At 41.6% G+C, this 16,934-nt stretch overlaps 1 protein-coding gene across 1 annotated transcript; it reads right to left on the bottom strand.

The window, feature by feature from the left end:
• Nucleotides 1-1,667: 1,667 nt before the first annotated feature.
• LOC136457430 (protein FLOWERING LOCUS T 1-like) lies at nucleotides 1,668-5,571 on the bottom strand. The gene is made up of 4 exons (XM_066457457.1): nucleotides 5,232-5,571; nucleotides 4,990-5,051; nucleotides 4,713-4,753; nucleotides 1,668-2,301 (listed from the first exon to the last, which is right to left on the bottom strand). The coding sequence occupies exons 1-4, from the start codon at nucleotides 5,439-5,441 to the stop codon at nucleotides 2,042-2,044; spliced, it is 573 nt and encodes a 190-aa protein (XP_066313554.1). The 5' UTR covers nucleotides 5,442-5,571; the 3' UTR covers nucleotides 1,668-2,041.
• Nucleotides 5,572-16,934: the final 11,363 nt, after the last annotated feature.

The raw sequence follows: 16,934 nt of genomic DNA, 5'->3' as shown, positions 1-16,934 counted from the left end.
TGGGATATGGTTCTTCGATTTTTGTTGCATGATTTTGCGCTGAGCCATCGAGCCGGCTCTTGTGCCTGCTGTGCCATGGCCGTGGCGTGCTGCTCCACTGTGCCGCAGATCCATCTTCTTTCTTTGTGTATATGGGTACGCTGGTTGTGGAGCACCGCCATGGCCGAAATGTACCACTGCTGTTTTTGAAACTGGATTGAATACAAACGGATAATACGAATATTATTAGCAGCGTAAAATGCATATTCGAAAACCTATTCGAAAACCAAAACGAATCATCAATTGAAAATAGAAACAAAAAAAAGAAAAAAAGAAAACCTTTAGTCCCGGTTGGTAATACCAACCGGGACTAAAGGGCCGGCCCACGTGGCCAGGCCAAGAGGCCTCTTTAGCCCTGGTTGGTATTACCAACCGGGACTAAAGGTGGACCTTTAGTCCCGGGCGAGAAACCGGGACTAAAGGAGGGACCCTTTAGTCCCGGATTCGTGCTCCCGGTTGAGAAACCGGGACTTAAGGGGTTTCCCAACCGGAAGTACAGCTTATTTCTGTACTAGTGACCCTTTAACCCGGGTTGGTATTACTAACCTACCAACCCGGAGCAAAGGACCTCAAACGTCCAAGAAACTTATATCAAGAACAGGCGCTGGGGTGTGTGTGTGTGTCTGTGGGGGGGGGGGGGGGGGGGGGGGGGGGGGGACGGCTGCCAAACCCTTAGAGCCCCCCATGAAATCTCCATGAAGTTTGCAGTATTTTTGAAGCATAGGAGGGGCTGGAGATGCGACCTGGAGGTTGTAGAAGACAGTAGTCGCGACTTGGGCCTTTTCTTCACCTTCGCCGCCGTTTCCTCTTTAGGTCCAGTAAGGTCCAATCCGTGTCCCACGCAACCCACCTCTTTCCCTTTCTCTACGGGCGTGAGAAACTTCCCGTCACCCGAAGCCAGCCAACGACGCCGGCCGCCCCCGTGCCGACTGCGAGGCCGCCAGTCGGCAGTTGCGAGCAGGGGCTCCGGCGGGCAAGCCGCAGGGCACAGACGCCCAGCCGCATCAGCGACAAGGCAACACGCAACAGCCAAGCCAGCCAGGAGCCAGCCGCAGCCTGGCAGCCGGCCAGTGCCCAGACGGCCATGGTAATCGACTTGCCTAATTGGCTAATTCCTGTTTGGATTATGCATTTGGTTCAGGTCAGGTTCTGATTGGAGTTTGCATTTGGTTCAGGTAATGGAGTGCGCAATTCCTTTTCCATTGATCAGTCAACAGTTAGATGTCTAACTTTTCATAGAAGTTCATTTGAAAATTAATACTTCTGAAAAGGAAAGAGAAAATTCTGTTCAGATTATTCAAGTACTATAGAGTTAGTAAGGAATGTGTAGGGGTTAATGGGTCAGAACCACGGAAGATGTCCGTATATGCCATTTGCATAATCCAGATGTAACTATTTGGTGCTCTCACCTATCACCTTGTTATTAATATTTTCATCATTAGTATCGTTACTGCTTTGGGTACAATAAAATGATAATAAATAAATATTCCATGTAACTAGCATATACCTTTTCTTTTTCTTTTGCCATTTCAAAATGCTAAGTTATCTAAGTTATCATGTCGAAATGCTTGAAATTGCTACATTAGTTTTGTACGGAGTAATTTAAACAGGCTACTAATAAACTGGGACGACATTTATTTTATTTCTCGGTGATCACAGGTTAACTACGTACGCGAGTACACACATGCACTAACTGCAAGAGGTATCTCATGCAGCTCCATGAAATACAGCAGGCTAGCTAGTACTCCGTATAATTCACCATGATCAATCACAAACCGCAGTATACACACACACACACACACACACACACGAGATTCTTAGTCTTGGGACGTCGTTAGGTTGTCGCTTGCGTACGTGCATACGTACACATACACCATGTATGTATATACGTATCATCATCGTGCTGATAAAGTGCGTACGTACACGTACGTCGTCGTCGTCGTAGCCTGTACGTTTGTGGCACGTACGTACTCGCACTGGCGGCCATTCTGCAGCTAGATAGCTAGGACGCCGGCGATGTCCTTGGCTGGCGGAGGACGTGGCGGCGGCCGCCGGTGCCACCCTCGGGCTGGCAGGTGAAGAAGGCGGCGGCGACGGGGGCGCCCAGGCCGTGGTCGACAGCGAAGTTGCGGGTGCAGAAGTTGTGGCGGAGAAGCGGCGGCTGGTCGACGGAGCCGCGCACCATCTGCTGGAAGAGCACGAACACCACGCGGTGGATCCCCGCCGGCGGCCGAGGGCTCTCGTAGCATATCACCTCGCGACCTGCGTGCGTGCGTGTATGCAGCCAATTATTGGAAACGCATATCCATGCATACGGAATCACCCATGCATGGATTTCTCCTTTTTTTTACCAGACTAGAATAATATTCCACGCGTTGTCGTGGAATTTTCATAGAAATAAAAATATTACATGTATGAGCTCAACTTACGTATGTTTACTTTCATTCTTATCAAAACTGAGCAAGACTACAATAAAAGGATCAATGAAAAACCAATAAAATTAGATCGAATTGTATAAGATGATAAAACAACAAAACAAATCGTAATACACGGATGCTTTCTATATCTCTTATATATCAAAAGTAGTAACTCCGTTTAGTGGATAACTTATATTAAGTGGTCGGAATTTAGTGGGATAAGATGGTTGTTAATGAGAGATGTAGATAATTAGCAGGAGATGATGTAGATGATTTACATATTATTAGATAAAACATATAGTGAGGATTATAGATATAGATTTGTTAATTAATTACTATGAAAAGAGAATTGCAGTTGAACTATATAATATAATATAACAAAAAAATACATTTAGTCCGAGTTCCTTTTGTTTGTGGCCGCGTCCATATATAGTGGGTTGGAGCTTCAAGTTTTTTTTTGATTGAAGATATATCGGATGGACAACGTACGTTCTTCGAAACATGTCTCCGTTTTTGAACTAATACTATGATGATCATAATTAATTGAACAAAGTAATACTCATCTTTTTAAAATATATATACTATATGATCCGTATCACATTATTTTAGTAAAAAAGTTTGAGAATTCAACAGTCTAATATAATTTCTCCACAAACAAAAAATTATATTCACCCCTCAAAAAATGATATTCAAATAAATCACATATAATAAATGTTTAATATTACAATTTTGCAAAGTGTTTGATTATGCATGTTTCACAAGTTCTAGAATTGATGTATAAGAGGATCCAATGGTCATGCACTAACCTGTAGGATTTCAAAACAGTGAAGTATTAATTCCTACAAGAACATGTCCGTCATCGTCCATAGTAGGTTAGAGGACACTAATTAGCTATTCACAGTGTTCACATGTTCATTTCATTAACTTCCTTATCAGCAAACTCATCATTCATGAATTTAATCGTGTTCTCTATATATGTATGCATCTTTTACCGGTCTGTACTGTAATGATGGTGTTTAATTTTTGTGATATGTACTCTGTATGATACTTCTACATACATGTAATATAAAAAAATTGAGGTATGAAGCACTAAAAAAGAAAGCTACTCAATAACTCAAACATCTTGCCACCAGTCAGATTATACTAGAACATGATGTCTGTATCAGTATGCAGTGATCATAATGCATGTATAAGTATGCATTGACCCGATGCAATTTGGAATAAGGCAGGGGCTTTGGAGCCTTCCTAGATTTAGAACGAAGCATGCCATCTTTTGAGTTTCAATTGTCCAATATCTAAACAAGCTCATCATATATTGAGAAATAATTAAGACAAACTGTAAAGGTTTACTTACAGAGAGTAGAAGGTGCACGAATAACGGTCGATGAAAGCGTAAAGCTAGCTAGAGATAATTGGAATGGCTTTGATTATACAATTAAAAGATACATACTGAATCCTAAATAATTTGTACAAAGTTGTATTCATGTATAATATCAAAAGGAAGCATTTGTAATAAGTTGTATATTTCTTCCTCAATTCACTCATAACACATCAACACAAACATAGTAACCACTCTAGCTAGGTTTAATTTCTAAGAAGGCGCCATGCTTAAAAATCCAGAGTCCCTATAGTCCAGGACCAAGAAGAAATGGCCCATGCATGACATAATTTTATTAGTTGACGCTCTCCGATACTCTACTACTGCACAAACCTCATCACTGGCGGCTATAACCCCCGTCCTCCTCCACCTCGCCACCAGTTTTCATCAGCATTGGTGATGAAAGTGGACAGTGATAACCAGGCTTATCACCACCGATCAAAACCTGCGGTGATAATACTTTATCACCGCCGGCTCGTTGTTTCATCTGGTGGTAACGAGGGTGGTATCACCACCGTTTCGGTATATGATTCAACGATGATGAAGACTTCATCGTCGCCGGCTCAAGCGGCATATCATCCGGCGGTGATGAGTTATATTCATCACCACTGGACCCTTTGGACCACCGGTGCGACTTTAGGTTCGGGCTAGAATTCTTCCGTTTGAATTATATTGGCACATAGAATATTGTCTAGTTTTATGGTGTAATATCGAAGCATTTAATTATCTGATGTTGATTTGAGCTCTCTTACTTCCTCACTCAAAAGTGGATCACAATGCAATCGAGACGTGATGCTGCTAATTCGCCAAAAAAAAAAAGACACGTGATGTTGCTGACATGCACAACGCATTTCTAGCTACTGCACTTTTCTACTCACCATGTTCAATTTCAGTTGTCCCAGGAATATCTGTCACCAACCTGCAAAATGAAAGGTGATCAATGAAATCCAAATATAACTATGCATGGCTTTTAGAACATAAACACAATACTTTACTCCCTCCACCCCACAATAGCTGCACTTCTCACTTAATTTTTGAAGTTCAACTTTAAATCTAGTTAAATTTAAAATAGCATTTGACTCATTTCTTAAGATGTGCAGTTATTTTGGAACGGATGGAGTATGTGCGAGGATTAATTATATGTACATATGGTACCAATGCAAATACTCCCTCAACGTCGGATTGCTCGGGTTGGGAGCGTCAGGATCCACCATAACCTTTTGATTCGATGATCCAAGAGCCACGCGGACGGCATATGTAAATGAACGCATCATGAATAATCAGTTAGCTTAGCTAGGAATGGCAATAGGACATGCATGCACGCACGTCAAGCAAGGCTGATTTTTAATAATTAGGACTAATATCAGCCAAAAGAGATGCATGGAGGAACACTTTACAAGCGTGTAGGACTGCCTGAAATCGGTGCCCCCGATCTCGACGCGAGGCCTTGCTGCCACCGCCGACGGCCGGAGGTCGGAGCCGTTGATGAGGCGCCGGCCGTTGTAGGAGACCCGGAGCGCCACCGTCGGCGAGAACGGGTCCACCACGTCGCCGACCACCCGCCCCAGCACCAGGCTGTCCCTTGACGTCGTCGACATCGAGAGCATTGCAGTGTAAGCAGTTTGTCGTTTGAAAGCTAGCAAGCTTATGGTCCAACCTTCTATCTTGTCGCGTTATATATATATAACTATATAAGCATTCACATCATCTACATGCCGGCCTACGCCACAGTCCTGAGGTGACCTCAGAGTCCGTGCGTGTTTATGGGTTAGAGCATCTCAAGGACTCTCTATTCCCTTCTTAAATGCCACGAATAGAGATTTTAGTGAAAAACTATCCTCCAATGGTTTGTCTAAATGGTTATCCAAATATAATCATCTTTTATTCTAGATTTTTTGCTAGCCAAAAATAGAAGATGAGAAATGACTCTCTAGACTACTCATGAGATATAGAAAAACTGTTGGAGAATGAAAAGATATAGAAAACGATTTTTATGCAAATGATTATCTAAATGATAATTTAGAGAGTGAGATTTAGAAAGGCTCTCGGAGATACTCTTATCTTCTTCGCAGGCGCTTGATGGAGAAAAAAAAAAGAATATTTCTGAAAAGCAATAATCAAGCTATTGCTTTTGTCCGAAAGGCTCGATGCATGCTTATATGCACTTTAGGGTCTCTTATATAAAATTTTAAATTTGCTTCGTCAAAGTCCATCTAGCTAGATTTGTCCTAATAGGTAGAACATTGTTTTTACCTTCGTCTAAGAATATCTAATATTGTATATGTATATGCATTCATAACGTAAGATTGACATTACTAGATTCATTATGAAAAATACCTTCATAAGAAATATATAAGCTCTTTCAATAATATGAATAACAGCTTTATACTACAGATATTATTAATCAAAGTGTCGCCTTTGTAGATAGTGCGGAAGTCTTGATAGGCTTTTTTTTTTCATTGGAGAATATATAGTATTATGTTATAACTGGGACTACTTATTATAGCCAAGCACGAGATTCATGATGGGTCAACTCTAGGGCATGTTTGGTCTGCTCATGCCCACATCGCTAGCTTAATTATACTTCCTCCATCCTAAAATAACCGACATTCTAGGTTTGTTCTAAGTTAAATCATTTTAAGTTTGATTGTATAAGTTTATAAAAATACTAATGTTTATGATACCAAATAAGTATTATTAAATTTATTACAAAATATCATATTATACATATTTGGCGGTGTCATGAATGTCGATGTACTTTTCTATAAATTTGATTAAAGTTAAATTGGTTTGACTTAGAACAAACCTAAATCACTAATAATTTTGGGGCGGAGAGAGAACAAATGAGAAGCAGGAAAAATCCATCCAGAACGGCACACGTCATCACTCATGCATTTCTAAGCCGCAGTTAAGCATTAAGATATATATAGATTTTCTCAATGGGGGATTCATAAGAGAAGCAACGCTTTCCTCCTCTCCTGGGTATTGGCCATGTGCACCTCGCTGAAAGCGCCTCATCATGTCGTCAGGATACAATGCTAGAGATGCCAGGCTAGCTAGAAAAGGTAAAATCATGTACTGTTATGCACCCAAGATTTAATATTCTCGTATGATTTTTGAAAAATGAGTATGAATCTCAACTGTACATACAACAGCTAGCCATATATAGTGTGTCTTGAAATGAACTATGGGTGTTCCAATTTTTCATTTTTCAAAACGTCATAGTATATATTTATATATATGATACCAAATTAGTATCATTGGGTACACCATAAACTGTTATCTTCATAACATAATAATTTGGTGTCACAAATATTTATATTTTCTCTATAAATTCAGTCAAACATAAAAAAGTTTGTCTTAAGACAACTCTAGAAATTAATTATTTAGGGAAAAGGGAGTAAAATGTTTTTGGATGAATTTTCTTTTTCCACTTTTATGTCATTTTCACATAATATATAATTCCGTGCGCGTGCATGTGCACGCTTTATTTTATTGTTGACTTAGAATAAACCAAAAACACTAGATAGGTGCCCACATGTGCACGCTTTTTTATGTCATTTTCATTGCATGCATTGACATGGTGCATCGATCATCACATGTTTATATATGTGCCGGTGGAGCTAACACTTGTACGGGCGGTGTCATGAAAGAATTTCTGCCCTTTCGATAAATTAAAGGACATGATGCATATGTTACATACAACGAACAAGTACAAAGGTGCTGGCCTCTTTGACGTCCCGGAATCCACTTTTGTTTTGTGCTCTCCGAATTCGTGGCGATCGATAATGCTGAGCACGACGAATCTGCGGTTGCCAAGCAACTTGCGCCCAGATAACAAAGGAATGGGCGTATGTTGTCAAAAAAAAAAAAAAAGGAATGGGCGTCGCAGTGTCCAGGAAAGATCGTCACAAGGATCCCACAGCCGGAATCGCCTTTGCTGGCCACAACCTCGGCATCGGCTGTACCACAGGACGAGCCTAAAAAAAGCCAAGGCCAACGTTTCTACTTCGTACGCACTCTGAATGTGAAAAAAAAAACAGTTTAGTTTTGTCCTATATCAACAACTACCTCCTTAGTGAAATAATTGCACATCTCGTTTTTTTAAAAAGTCATTTTTTTTAAATTCAATCAAATATATAATAAAAAATACTATTATTTTATGATGCATAATAATTACCCGATGGAGTAGGTTTATAAAAATACTATTGTTAGATTCATTATAAGATATAGTATTTTCATAGTACTTTATCTGAACCAAAATAAATCAATTCCTCGGACCACTTTGAATCAAATTAAATATCTTAAGTTTAGCCAACTTTATAGAAAAAGGTGACAACTTCTATGACATCAAATAAGTACAATATAGAAATATATTTCATAATGTATTTAGGGACTCTAATTTGGTGTCATAGTGTAGGGTTCATAAACCCGAGGTCCCTCATGGACCTGCTTCCCAGCAAAAGCTCGGCTCAGCAGACGATGTTGCGAACGACGTGCAACTCCTGAGCTGGCCCAAATAACTAACGACAGGCCAGAAGGACGATCCAATCTCTGACCGGAAGGCCTGGCTAGGAGGAGCGACACTCGCTTCCGACTCCGGCCAGCCTCTCCGACCGGAAGACCTCGCTTCCGACTCTGGCCCGCCTCTCCGATCGAAAGGCCTGGCCAAGGAGGTGAAAGCATATAGGCCCCTAGTTGGGTTTCGGTGATTAATGACAATACGAGATTACTGTGACTAACGTGTGTTTTGCAGATGCAATTAACTTAGGTTATGGTAATGACAATTGATTGGGCAATCATGGCTGTCATGCCCCTACGATGGAAATCGTTTCGGTTTTCAAAGGATGGACGATAAGGTTAAGGATGGACTAGTTCTAAGTGTCGTTTGATGTTGAGGATACACTTAGAGTAGTTTAGGACTTTGTTTTTCCTTTGGCCGTACTATTAAGGGGGGTATGGATGGGTAGATTGACCTAGGTGAGTTTAGTGGGTTAGGTGTGGTGCACACTTGTCTAATCTAGCACTTGGTAGCTTCTAAAAAGCCCTTAGATCAATTGGAGCAAACTTCATTCATATATGATTGCGAGTTAGAAGCGAATGGAGGGTCAAATACTGACCGGACACTGGCGTAGAGTCCGGTCAGTTCATTTGACCAAGGTGAAATCGTCTGGATGCAACAGGACGCTGAGAGGTGAGTGACCGGACGCTGGGTGCCAGAGTCCGGTCAACTCCAGTAAGGTTCCAGAGAGGGAGAATCCTGATCGGAGGTGTCCGGTCAGTGCTGACCGGACGCTGGTCAGGTTCTGGCTACTGACCGGACGCTGAGTAGCAAAGTGACCGGACGCTGGGTGCTAGAGTCCGGTCAACATCAGTAAGGTTCTAGAGGACAGTTTTTGTGACCGGACGCGGCCGGTCAGTGATGACCGGACGCTAGCCAGTGTCCGGTCACAACTTAAACTGCATAGAGGCGGGTGAACTGATCGGAGCGTTCGGTCACCCTGCAGAGGCACATAACGGTTCGTTTTGAATGAGGGGTTATAAATACCTACTCTATTCACTCAAGGGATCACTTTTGCTCATTTCAACAGCTGAGAAACACCCTTGAGAGTGCCAAGAAGAGTAAGGTCCTAGTGAGGTGATTGAGATTTGAGAATCCAAGAGAGAGGCCTCATTAATGAAAGAAAGAGTAGCAAAGTGTGCATCCACCCTTCTCATTAGGCTTGTCGTGGCCAAGTGAGAGTTCGTGCTTGTTACTCTTAATGATTGCCATCACCTAGACGGCTTGGTGGTGATTGGGAGCTTGGTGATCATCCGACGGAGCTTGTGGATGACCAACTCAAGTTGTGAGCTATTGTGGGTGATTCACCGCGACGGAGTGTCGAAGAATCAACCCGTAGAGAGCACTTGATGCTTGCACGGATCAAGGGGGAGCTACACCCTTGCGCGGGTGCTCCAACAAGGACTAGTGGGGAGTGACGACTCTCCGATACCTCGGTAAAACATCACCGTGTTTCTCCTTCTCTTTTTACTTTAAGCAATTCAATTCGTGTCTTTACATTCATAGAATTGCCATGCTAGAGTAGGATTGGGACATAGGTTGCTAAACTTTTGTGCGTTAGAACAATAGAAACACTTTCTAGGCACAAGGGGTGAAGTGGGCTAACCGTAAGGTTTAATTATTGAAAGCATTTTAGGCCCCGTTCGCTGGTCTGAAACTTGGCTGAAACTGGCTGAAAAACACTGTTCCGGCTGAATTGTTGTGAGAGAAAAATACTGTTCTGGCTGAAAAAAGAAGCCGAACCAGCCATTTTTAAGACAAGCGAACGGGGCCTTAGAATTAGCCCAATTCACCCCCCCTCTTGGGCATCTTGATCCTTTCAATTGGTATCAGAGCCTCGTGCTCATGTATTTAGATTTAACCGCCTAGAGAAAGATGTCTCATGGAAATGGACCTCCTCCTATCTTTGAGGGGGATGATTTTCCTTATTAGAAAATCTACATGGAGGCGTATTTAGAAGCTCTAGATGTTGGAATACTTAGAGCCGCCTCACAAGGATTCCCAAAAGCTCAGGATCCCACGCACCTTCAAGGCGATGAAGTGAACTATGAGAAATGGAATGCAAATGCTCGAAACACCATCTTTAGAGGCCTTTGCAAAGATATGTTCAACCGGGTGAGGAACCACAAGGACGCCCATGCACTATGGTCGGACATTTGTGCGCTCCATGACGGAACTAAGAGCGAGTGTGAGGAACGCTATCATCTCGTAATAAAAAAGCTTAATTCTTTTGAGATGCTTCCTAAAGAGAGTGCTAATGAAATGTACTCATGCTTGAATGTTCTTGTAGAGGAAGTCAATGAGCTTGGACTCACTCAAATGCAACCATCTGATGTTGTAAGAAAGATCTTGAGTGTCCTCCCCATTGATAAATATGGACATATTATGACCATGCTTCATCAAGGTGATCTTTCCACCGCTACAGCGACTCAAATCTTGGGAAAGATCAATGCTCATGAGATGTACATGCACGTCACACCACAAGATGGCTCATCCTCTACCAAGAAGAAAGACAAAGACTTAGCATTCAAGGCTAGCCAAGAGAAGGGAAAAGCTAGAATTGAGTATGAGAGCTCAAGTGATGATGAAGTTGATGATGCAAGTCTTGCTCTCATGGTGAGAAGAACCACCAAGATGCTAAAGAAGCTCAACAAGAGTGGCATCAAGTTTGATGGCAAGAAAAAGAAGTTCTTCACTAGCACAAGAAGGAAGCCAATCTTCGAGATGGATTGCTACAATTGTGGAGAACTTGGTCATCTAGCACATCAATGCACCAAGCCCAAGAAAGACAAGTACAAGAACAAGTACAAGGGCAAGAAAGATGACTCAAGTAATGAAGATGAAGATGAGAAAAAGAAAAACTAGCCATACAAGAAGAAGGATGGTAAGAAGAAGGACTTCCACAAGAAGAAGAAAAATGGGAAGGCGTACATTGTCGGTGATTGGCTCATAGACATTGATTCATCAAATTGCTCATCCGATGATGATAGTGGTAATGAGAAGGCGGCCCCATTGTGATTGACTCTTCATCATCCTCATCGACACCACCGCTATCATCCTCTACACACCTATGCCTTATTGCCAAGGGTGAACGAAAGGTATCAAATGATGATGATAGTAGTGGTGATGATCATGCTAATAATGATGATAGTGATAGTGATAGTGATAGTGATGATGATGAATATGAATCACCTTCGTATGATGATCTTGTTAAATTGCTAAATCAATACACTAAGATCATTAGAAAGACTAGAGTTAAGAATGACAAGCTAGAAGCTAAGAATGATTCTCTTTTAGCTAAATGTGATATAGCCAAAAATGCTAGTGTTGAGCTTAGAGAAGCAAATGAAGCTATATCATCCAAACTCAAGGAGCTCAAATCTTCTAAGAAAGAGCTTAAAGATAAACATGATAAACTTGAGGGGATGCATAAAGAGCTCATCACTAGGCACAATATGCTAAAAGAAGAATATACAACTCTCAAGATAAATCATGATAATCTTGTTATTGCTCAAGAATTTTTATCCAATGAGCCACATGATGCTACTAACGATGTTGTTAAGATTGATATAGCTACGTCATGTGATGATTTAATTGTTGAGAGCATTGAGCAAGGATCTAGTGGCAAAGGCAAGCAAGTGGTTGAAACCAACAACTATGATGAGTATGTCAAGCTCAAGCATGATAATGAAAAGCTCAAGAAAGATCATGAAGAGCTCAGAACCACCAACACTATAGTACTAGAAACTCTTGATCATGATGGTGATTTGATTCTTAAGAATGAGAAGCTCAAAGAAGAGAATAAGAAACTCAAGGAAGAGAAGAATAATGATGCACTCAAGGAAGAAAACAAGAAGCTCAAGTTAGAGAAAGAACATCTCAAGATTGGATTGAGCAAGTTCACAAGAGGCAAGCATCTTTAAAGCAAGCTACTAATGAACACCGTCATGAAGATGGATAGAAGTGGCATTAGGTACTTGGCAAACCAAGAGAAGAAGGCTCAAGCTCAACAACAACAACACAAGTCAAAACCAAAGCCAAAGAGGTATTTTGAGTGTGGACAAGAAGGCCACTTTGCCCATGAGTGTCAAACTCCACCACCACAACCCTTGTCCAAGCATGCTAGACCCTTTGCCTTCAATGCTCATTACATGCTTAGAAAGGACTCTAGTGGAAAGATGAAAGTTATGTTCTTAGGACCTCCCAACAAGAATAGGCCTAAAAAAATTTGGGTTGCAAAGTGATGAGGACATCACTCCTTTGGATGTACCAGCTGATCCTCCAACCGTCATGCAAGGTCCAATGACTCGGGCTCGAAAGCGACAACTCAATTTAGAGGTGAGCTCGTTCTTAAGCGATACTTTTCATACTTTTGATAATAAACTACTACCTAATGATGTTATCTTGCTTAGGAACATTGGAGAGGGTCATGAAGGACTTAGAGGAAGTGGTGGAATTGATGATGACCAGCAAGGATGTCCAACACAAGCCGGAGGCCCAGTCCAACAAGAATTCGAGTCTACCTCGGCCTCTTGGACCAGTCTGCCTTAAACTGGTCGCCCAGGACATATCCAGACTCCGTTTTTGATGATCCACATATGGATGGAAAACTAATTTGATAAGGAAGCCAATCCAAGTGGTTTCACATCAAAACCTATTCGGAATCAATGGGAATCGTCGAAACAAGTCAGCATCCAGAATCTGCCAGGGTGCTACGACACCGTCTTTTGGTCTGTTGGACTATGTATCGAGTTTGGGCCCATTAGGGGCGCATCCAGGGGTCTTGCACGAGCCTAGAGTCTTCATAAACAGCCGTCACCCCTCCATTAGGGTTTGGGTTTTGCTTAGATTAATCTGTCAATAATAGTTTCGCCGTTCATCGGTTTGTGAGACCCCAACTCGTGATATTAATCATTCATCTGCAATTTGGTTGCTTTCTTTCTTGTTCTTGCTTGTATTCTTCGTTGAGGTGGCACGTCTTGCAGGAGTTCATTTTATAGATATAATTTTTATTTTTTATAGATATATCTAGTGGTGTAAAAGCTAGATGGCCGCCCCGAGAGACAACATGGCTGAAGAAATGATGAATATTATCAACACCGACACTCAATTTGCCGATGGTGACTAGCAGGATGTAGATGACGGGAGTCAATACCTGACTCTTGAAGATAACCAAGAAAATATTGTGCAAGAAAATACAGGCAAGGTATATATATTTATATATATATTTGAATAATATACATATATATATTTGAATATCTATCATCTATTATACGTAGCCCTTTGGATCGACGACAACAACGGCGAAAAGCAAAAAAATTCAAGGCCCAAAAAAGCCATTGGAGGGGCGCTATATAATATCGGAATTCAATATCGAGACAGGCGAACCACTTGGTCCACACGCAAGAAAATTCGTGCAACACTGTGGGTGCTCTGTAAGGGACAGACTTCTGATCAGTGCCCATGAATGGAAGCAAAAGATCAACGAGCCTCATGTTAGTTTTGTCTCTGATCTTGATAAGAATTTAATTTGGGATGATATTCTTCAACATTTCACGTTGCAAGCGGATGATTATGATGCTATCAACGATGATGAATTGAAGGAACTAGTTTGAAATTGAGCTATAAAGAAGATGGCCACACAATTTAAGACTTGGAAGAAATCCCTATACACGAAATACGTTAAGAAGAACATAACGCCCAATTTCAATACTAGTGGCCCGCTCGCGAAGTTGAGGCCCTACTGGAATGATTTTGTACAGTACAAGACATCGGAAGAGGGTGAGGAACGGGTGAGAAGGAACCAAGAGAATGCTCGACAAAAGGTATACCACCATGGCATGGGATCTGGTGGCTACGCGACTGCCATTCCCAAGTGGGAAAAATGGAAGTGGACATTCTTGCCAAGGGTATCACACCAGAATCACTCAATTGGCCTAAACGCGTGAAGAATTGGTTTTCGCTCATGGGGGAAGACTGGACCTAGAGACCGGGAAGCTGGTTCATGGCTCAAAACTCGAAAGAGCAACACAAAGATTATCTTATGCTCTACATGCTAAAACTATTGGTGCGTTTAGGCCCAATAGTGAGAAGGATGAACTGATGTATGCCCTCGAGACTGCTGAACACAGTGGCCGGACGAGAGGTTTAGGACGGAATATTTCTTGGGAGCATGGTTTCTCTGACAACAGAGATACCTACAGAAGCCGGTAGAGAAGGGAGGATGAGGATGCAGCGTGGATCAGCAGGTTGGAGGAATTGGTTCGTGAGTCACGGGAGGCGTTGCTTCAAGCACAGGAGCGCGAAAAAGACATGCAAGCTAGAATGCAGGACGAAATCATAAAGCAAGTGCAAATAGCAATGAGTGCCCAGAGGCAGGCTTCAGATCTAGGAATGAACATTAATATTAGCCCCCTGATCAGTTGAAAAGCAGCTACGCTTCCACAGAGTTGCCAAATCAAGATGACGCAATGCTACGTTTCCCCATGGATGACATCACTACATCGTTTACATCATATGAGCTACATATTCCAAAAGAGAATGCCACAATCATGGTGGCTCTCGGTGTTTTTTCTCCTCCAGATACTACCAAGACACCAAGAATCCATGGGGTAATAATACCACCTGGATATGTTAGCGTCTTAGTTGATAGAGTTAACAAAGGTTTTAGTGACCTGCCTCTTGACATTCCAGGAGGTGATGGGGAGAAGACTCTAGGAGAAGCAGAGAAAACATTCATATTATGGCGCAAGCACTACATCATTATTCCTAGGGTCTCTAGTCCACCGCCGCTTCCTCAACTGCTAGACAATAGGTGCGGACAAAAGTGAACGAAACAATTTTTTCACAAACTTTCTATTGACATGCATGATTAATAATAATAATTTCTTATACCTAATTATTCTTTTTTGTAATCACACAGCAGGCTCTCCGCCAACCTAAGTCCAATTATTCAATCTTTAGATCATCATAGTGCTCCGGGCAATCAGGTGGCAACGCTGCCACCGCCGCCACCTCCAAGGAGGTCTCCAATGCCTCCAAGGAGGTCTCCAACGCCTCCAATGGCTGCCCTGCCTCCCTTGATGACTAAGAGGAAGCTAGCTCCTAAGAGGTCTGCCCACAAATAAAGTCGTTGTCCCACCAGCCGGCAAAGAAGAAAGCCTCATCTAATCTAGTTATTCCCCAAAAACTATCTTTCGAGAAAAGTGAAAAGGAATTAAAAGCTGCAGTAAAAAAAGATGTGAATAGTTTCTTTGAAAAAGTAAAAAAGCAACGAGAAGAGAGGGAGAACCCAGAGAAATCATCCTTCTACCTACCTCCAGATCTTCTAAGAAAGAAGGTGGACCAGAAAAAGCGGGAATCTCAAAAGACCCGGCCAAAATCGGACTACGACCGCTCTCTCACCAAGTCATTTGAGGCAGCACAGAAAAAGACTAGACCAGGGAAAGATGTTGCACAACTCGGACAACAATCGCAACAATTAGTCCCCCCCTCTTGTCGTTCGTAATCAATATGGTTCGAACTTAGACTTAGACGTCGATTTTGAGGAGCTAGCTCGGTTTTACGAGGAAACTGGTTTGGACCTTGCCTAAGTGCTCGCTGAAGGACCATCTGCTCTGAAAGTGGATCCTTAGAAGAAATTTGAATATGGGAAGAGTCTATACAACCCTGAGGCCTTAGGTGAACTGTGTACACAAATGTACCTGCTAAACAAGTGGTACATGGTGGCGTGTGAACGGGGAGAGGCCTTTGTTACTGTCAGAGTTAGAAACCAACATTACTTCCATGACGATGACGTTATATATGTCGAGTTTGAAGAATTACACCAATATGCCACCTGGACTCTCTCGACAAAAGTCTCATTAGCTGCTATTGTCTATAAGTGTGATTATTTTCTACTATTAAAGTGTGTATATATAAAGCTACATGTATATATATACATTATATATCCTCACACTATATTTTTATATATGCAGATATGAGATGACATAACTCAAAAAGAGAAAGGATAATGATGTTGGTTTCGTTGATCCAAATGTCGTATTCAAATACCCTAATCCCCTGCCTCAATGGAAAGCTGAACTCGAGAAAAATCTCATGAGGTTCTTAGTGAACCAACAAAACAAGGACATACTCTTCCCCTACAACTTCAAGTGAGTGTTAAATAATTAATGTCGATCATATGGACATTTGTTCAATTATTTGCTTACTAGCTAAGCTATCTCCCATATATATACATATATGTTGACTCTAGTTAATGTCGATCATATTTGTGTATAAAAATATATGCAGCAATCATTGGATATTGATGGTCATCGATATGGCCAATAGTCGGTTGAGAATCTTAGACTCGTTAAGAAAAGAGCAAACAGAGTACCAAGACATGATAGATATTATCCAAGGGTAATATGGCCTCTCTAGCAACTATATATACCCCGATCTCTTAACTGCAACAATTATTAAAGACCAAATTAATGTTTTATTTTATTGGGCATAGTGTTTGGAAAAGTTTTATTGAGAATCACCACATGAAACATTG

This window comes from Miscanthus floridulus, chromosome 6 (genome assembly GCF_019320115.1).
Source record: "Miscanthus floridulus cultivar M001 chromosome 6, ASM1932011v1, whole genome shotgun sequence".
In the NCBI taxonomy this organism is placed as follows: domain Eukaryota; kingdom Viridiplantae; phylum Streptophyta; class Magnoliopsida; order Poales; family Poaceae; genus Miscanthus; species Miscanthus floridulus.
This window is presented reverse-complemented; position numbering and strand designations above follow the sequence as displayed.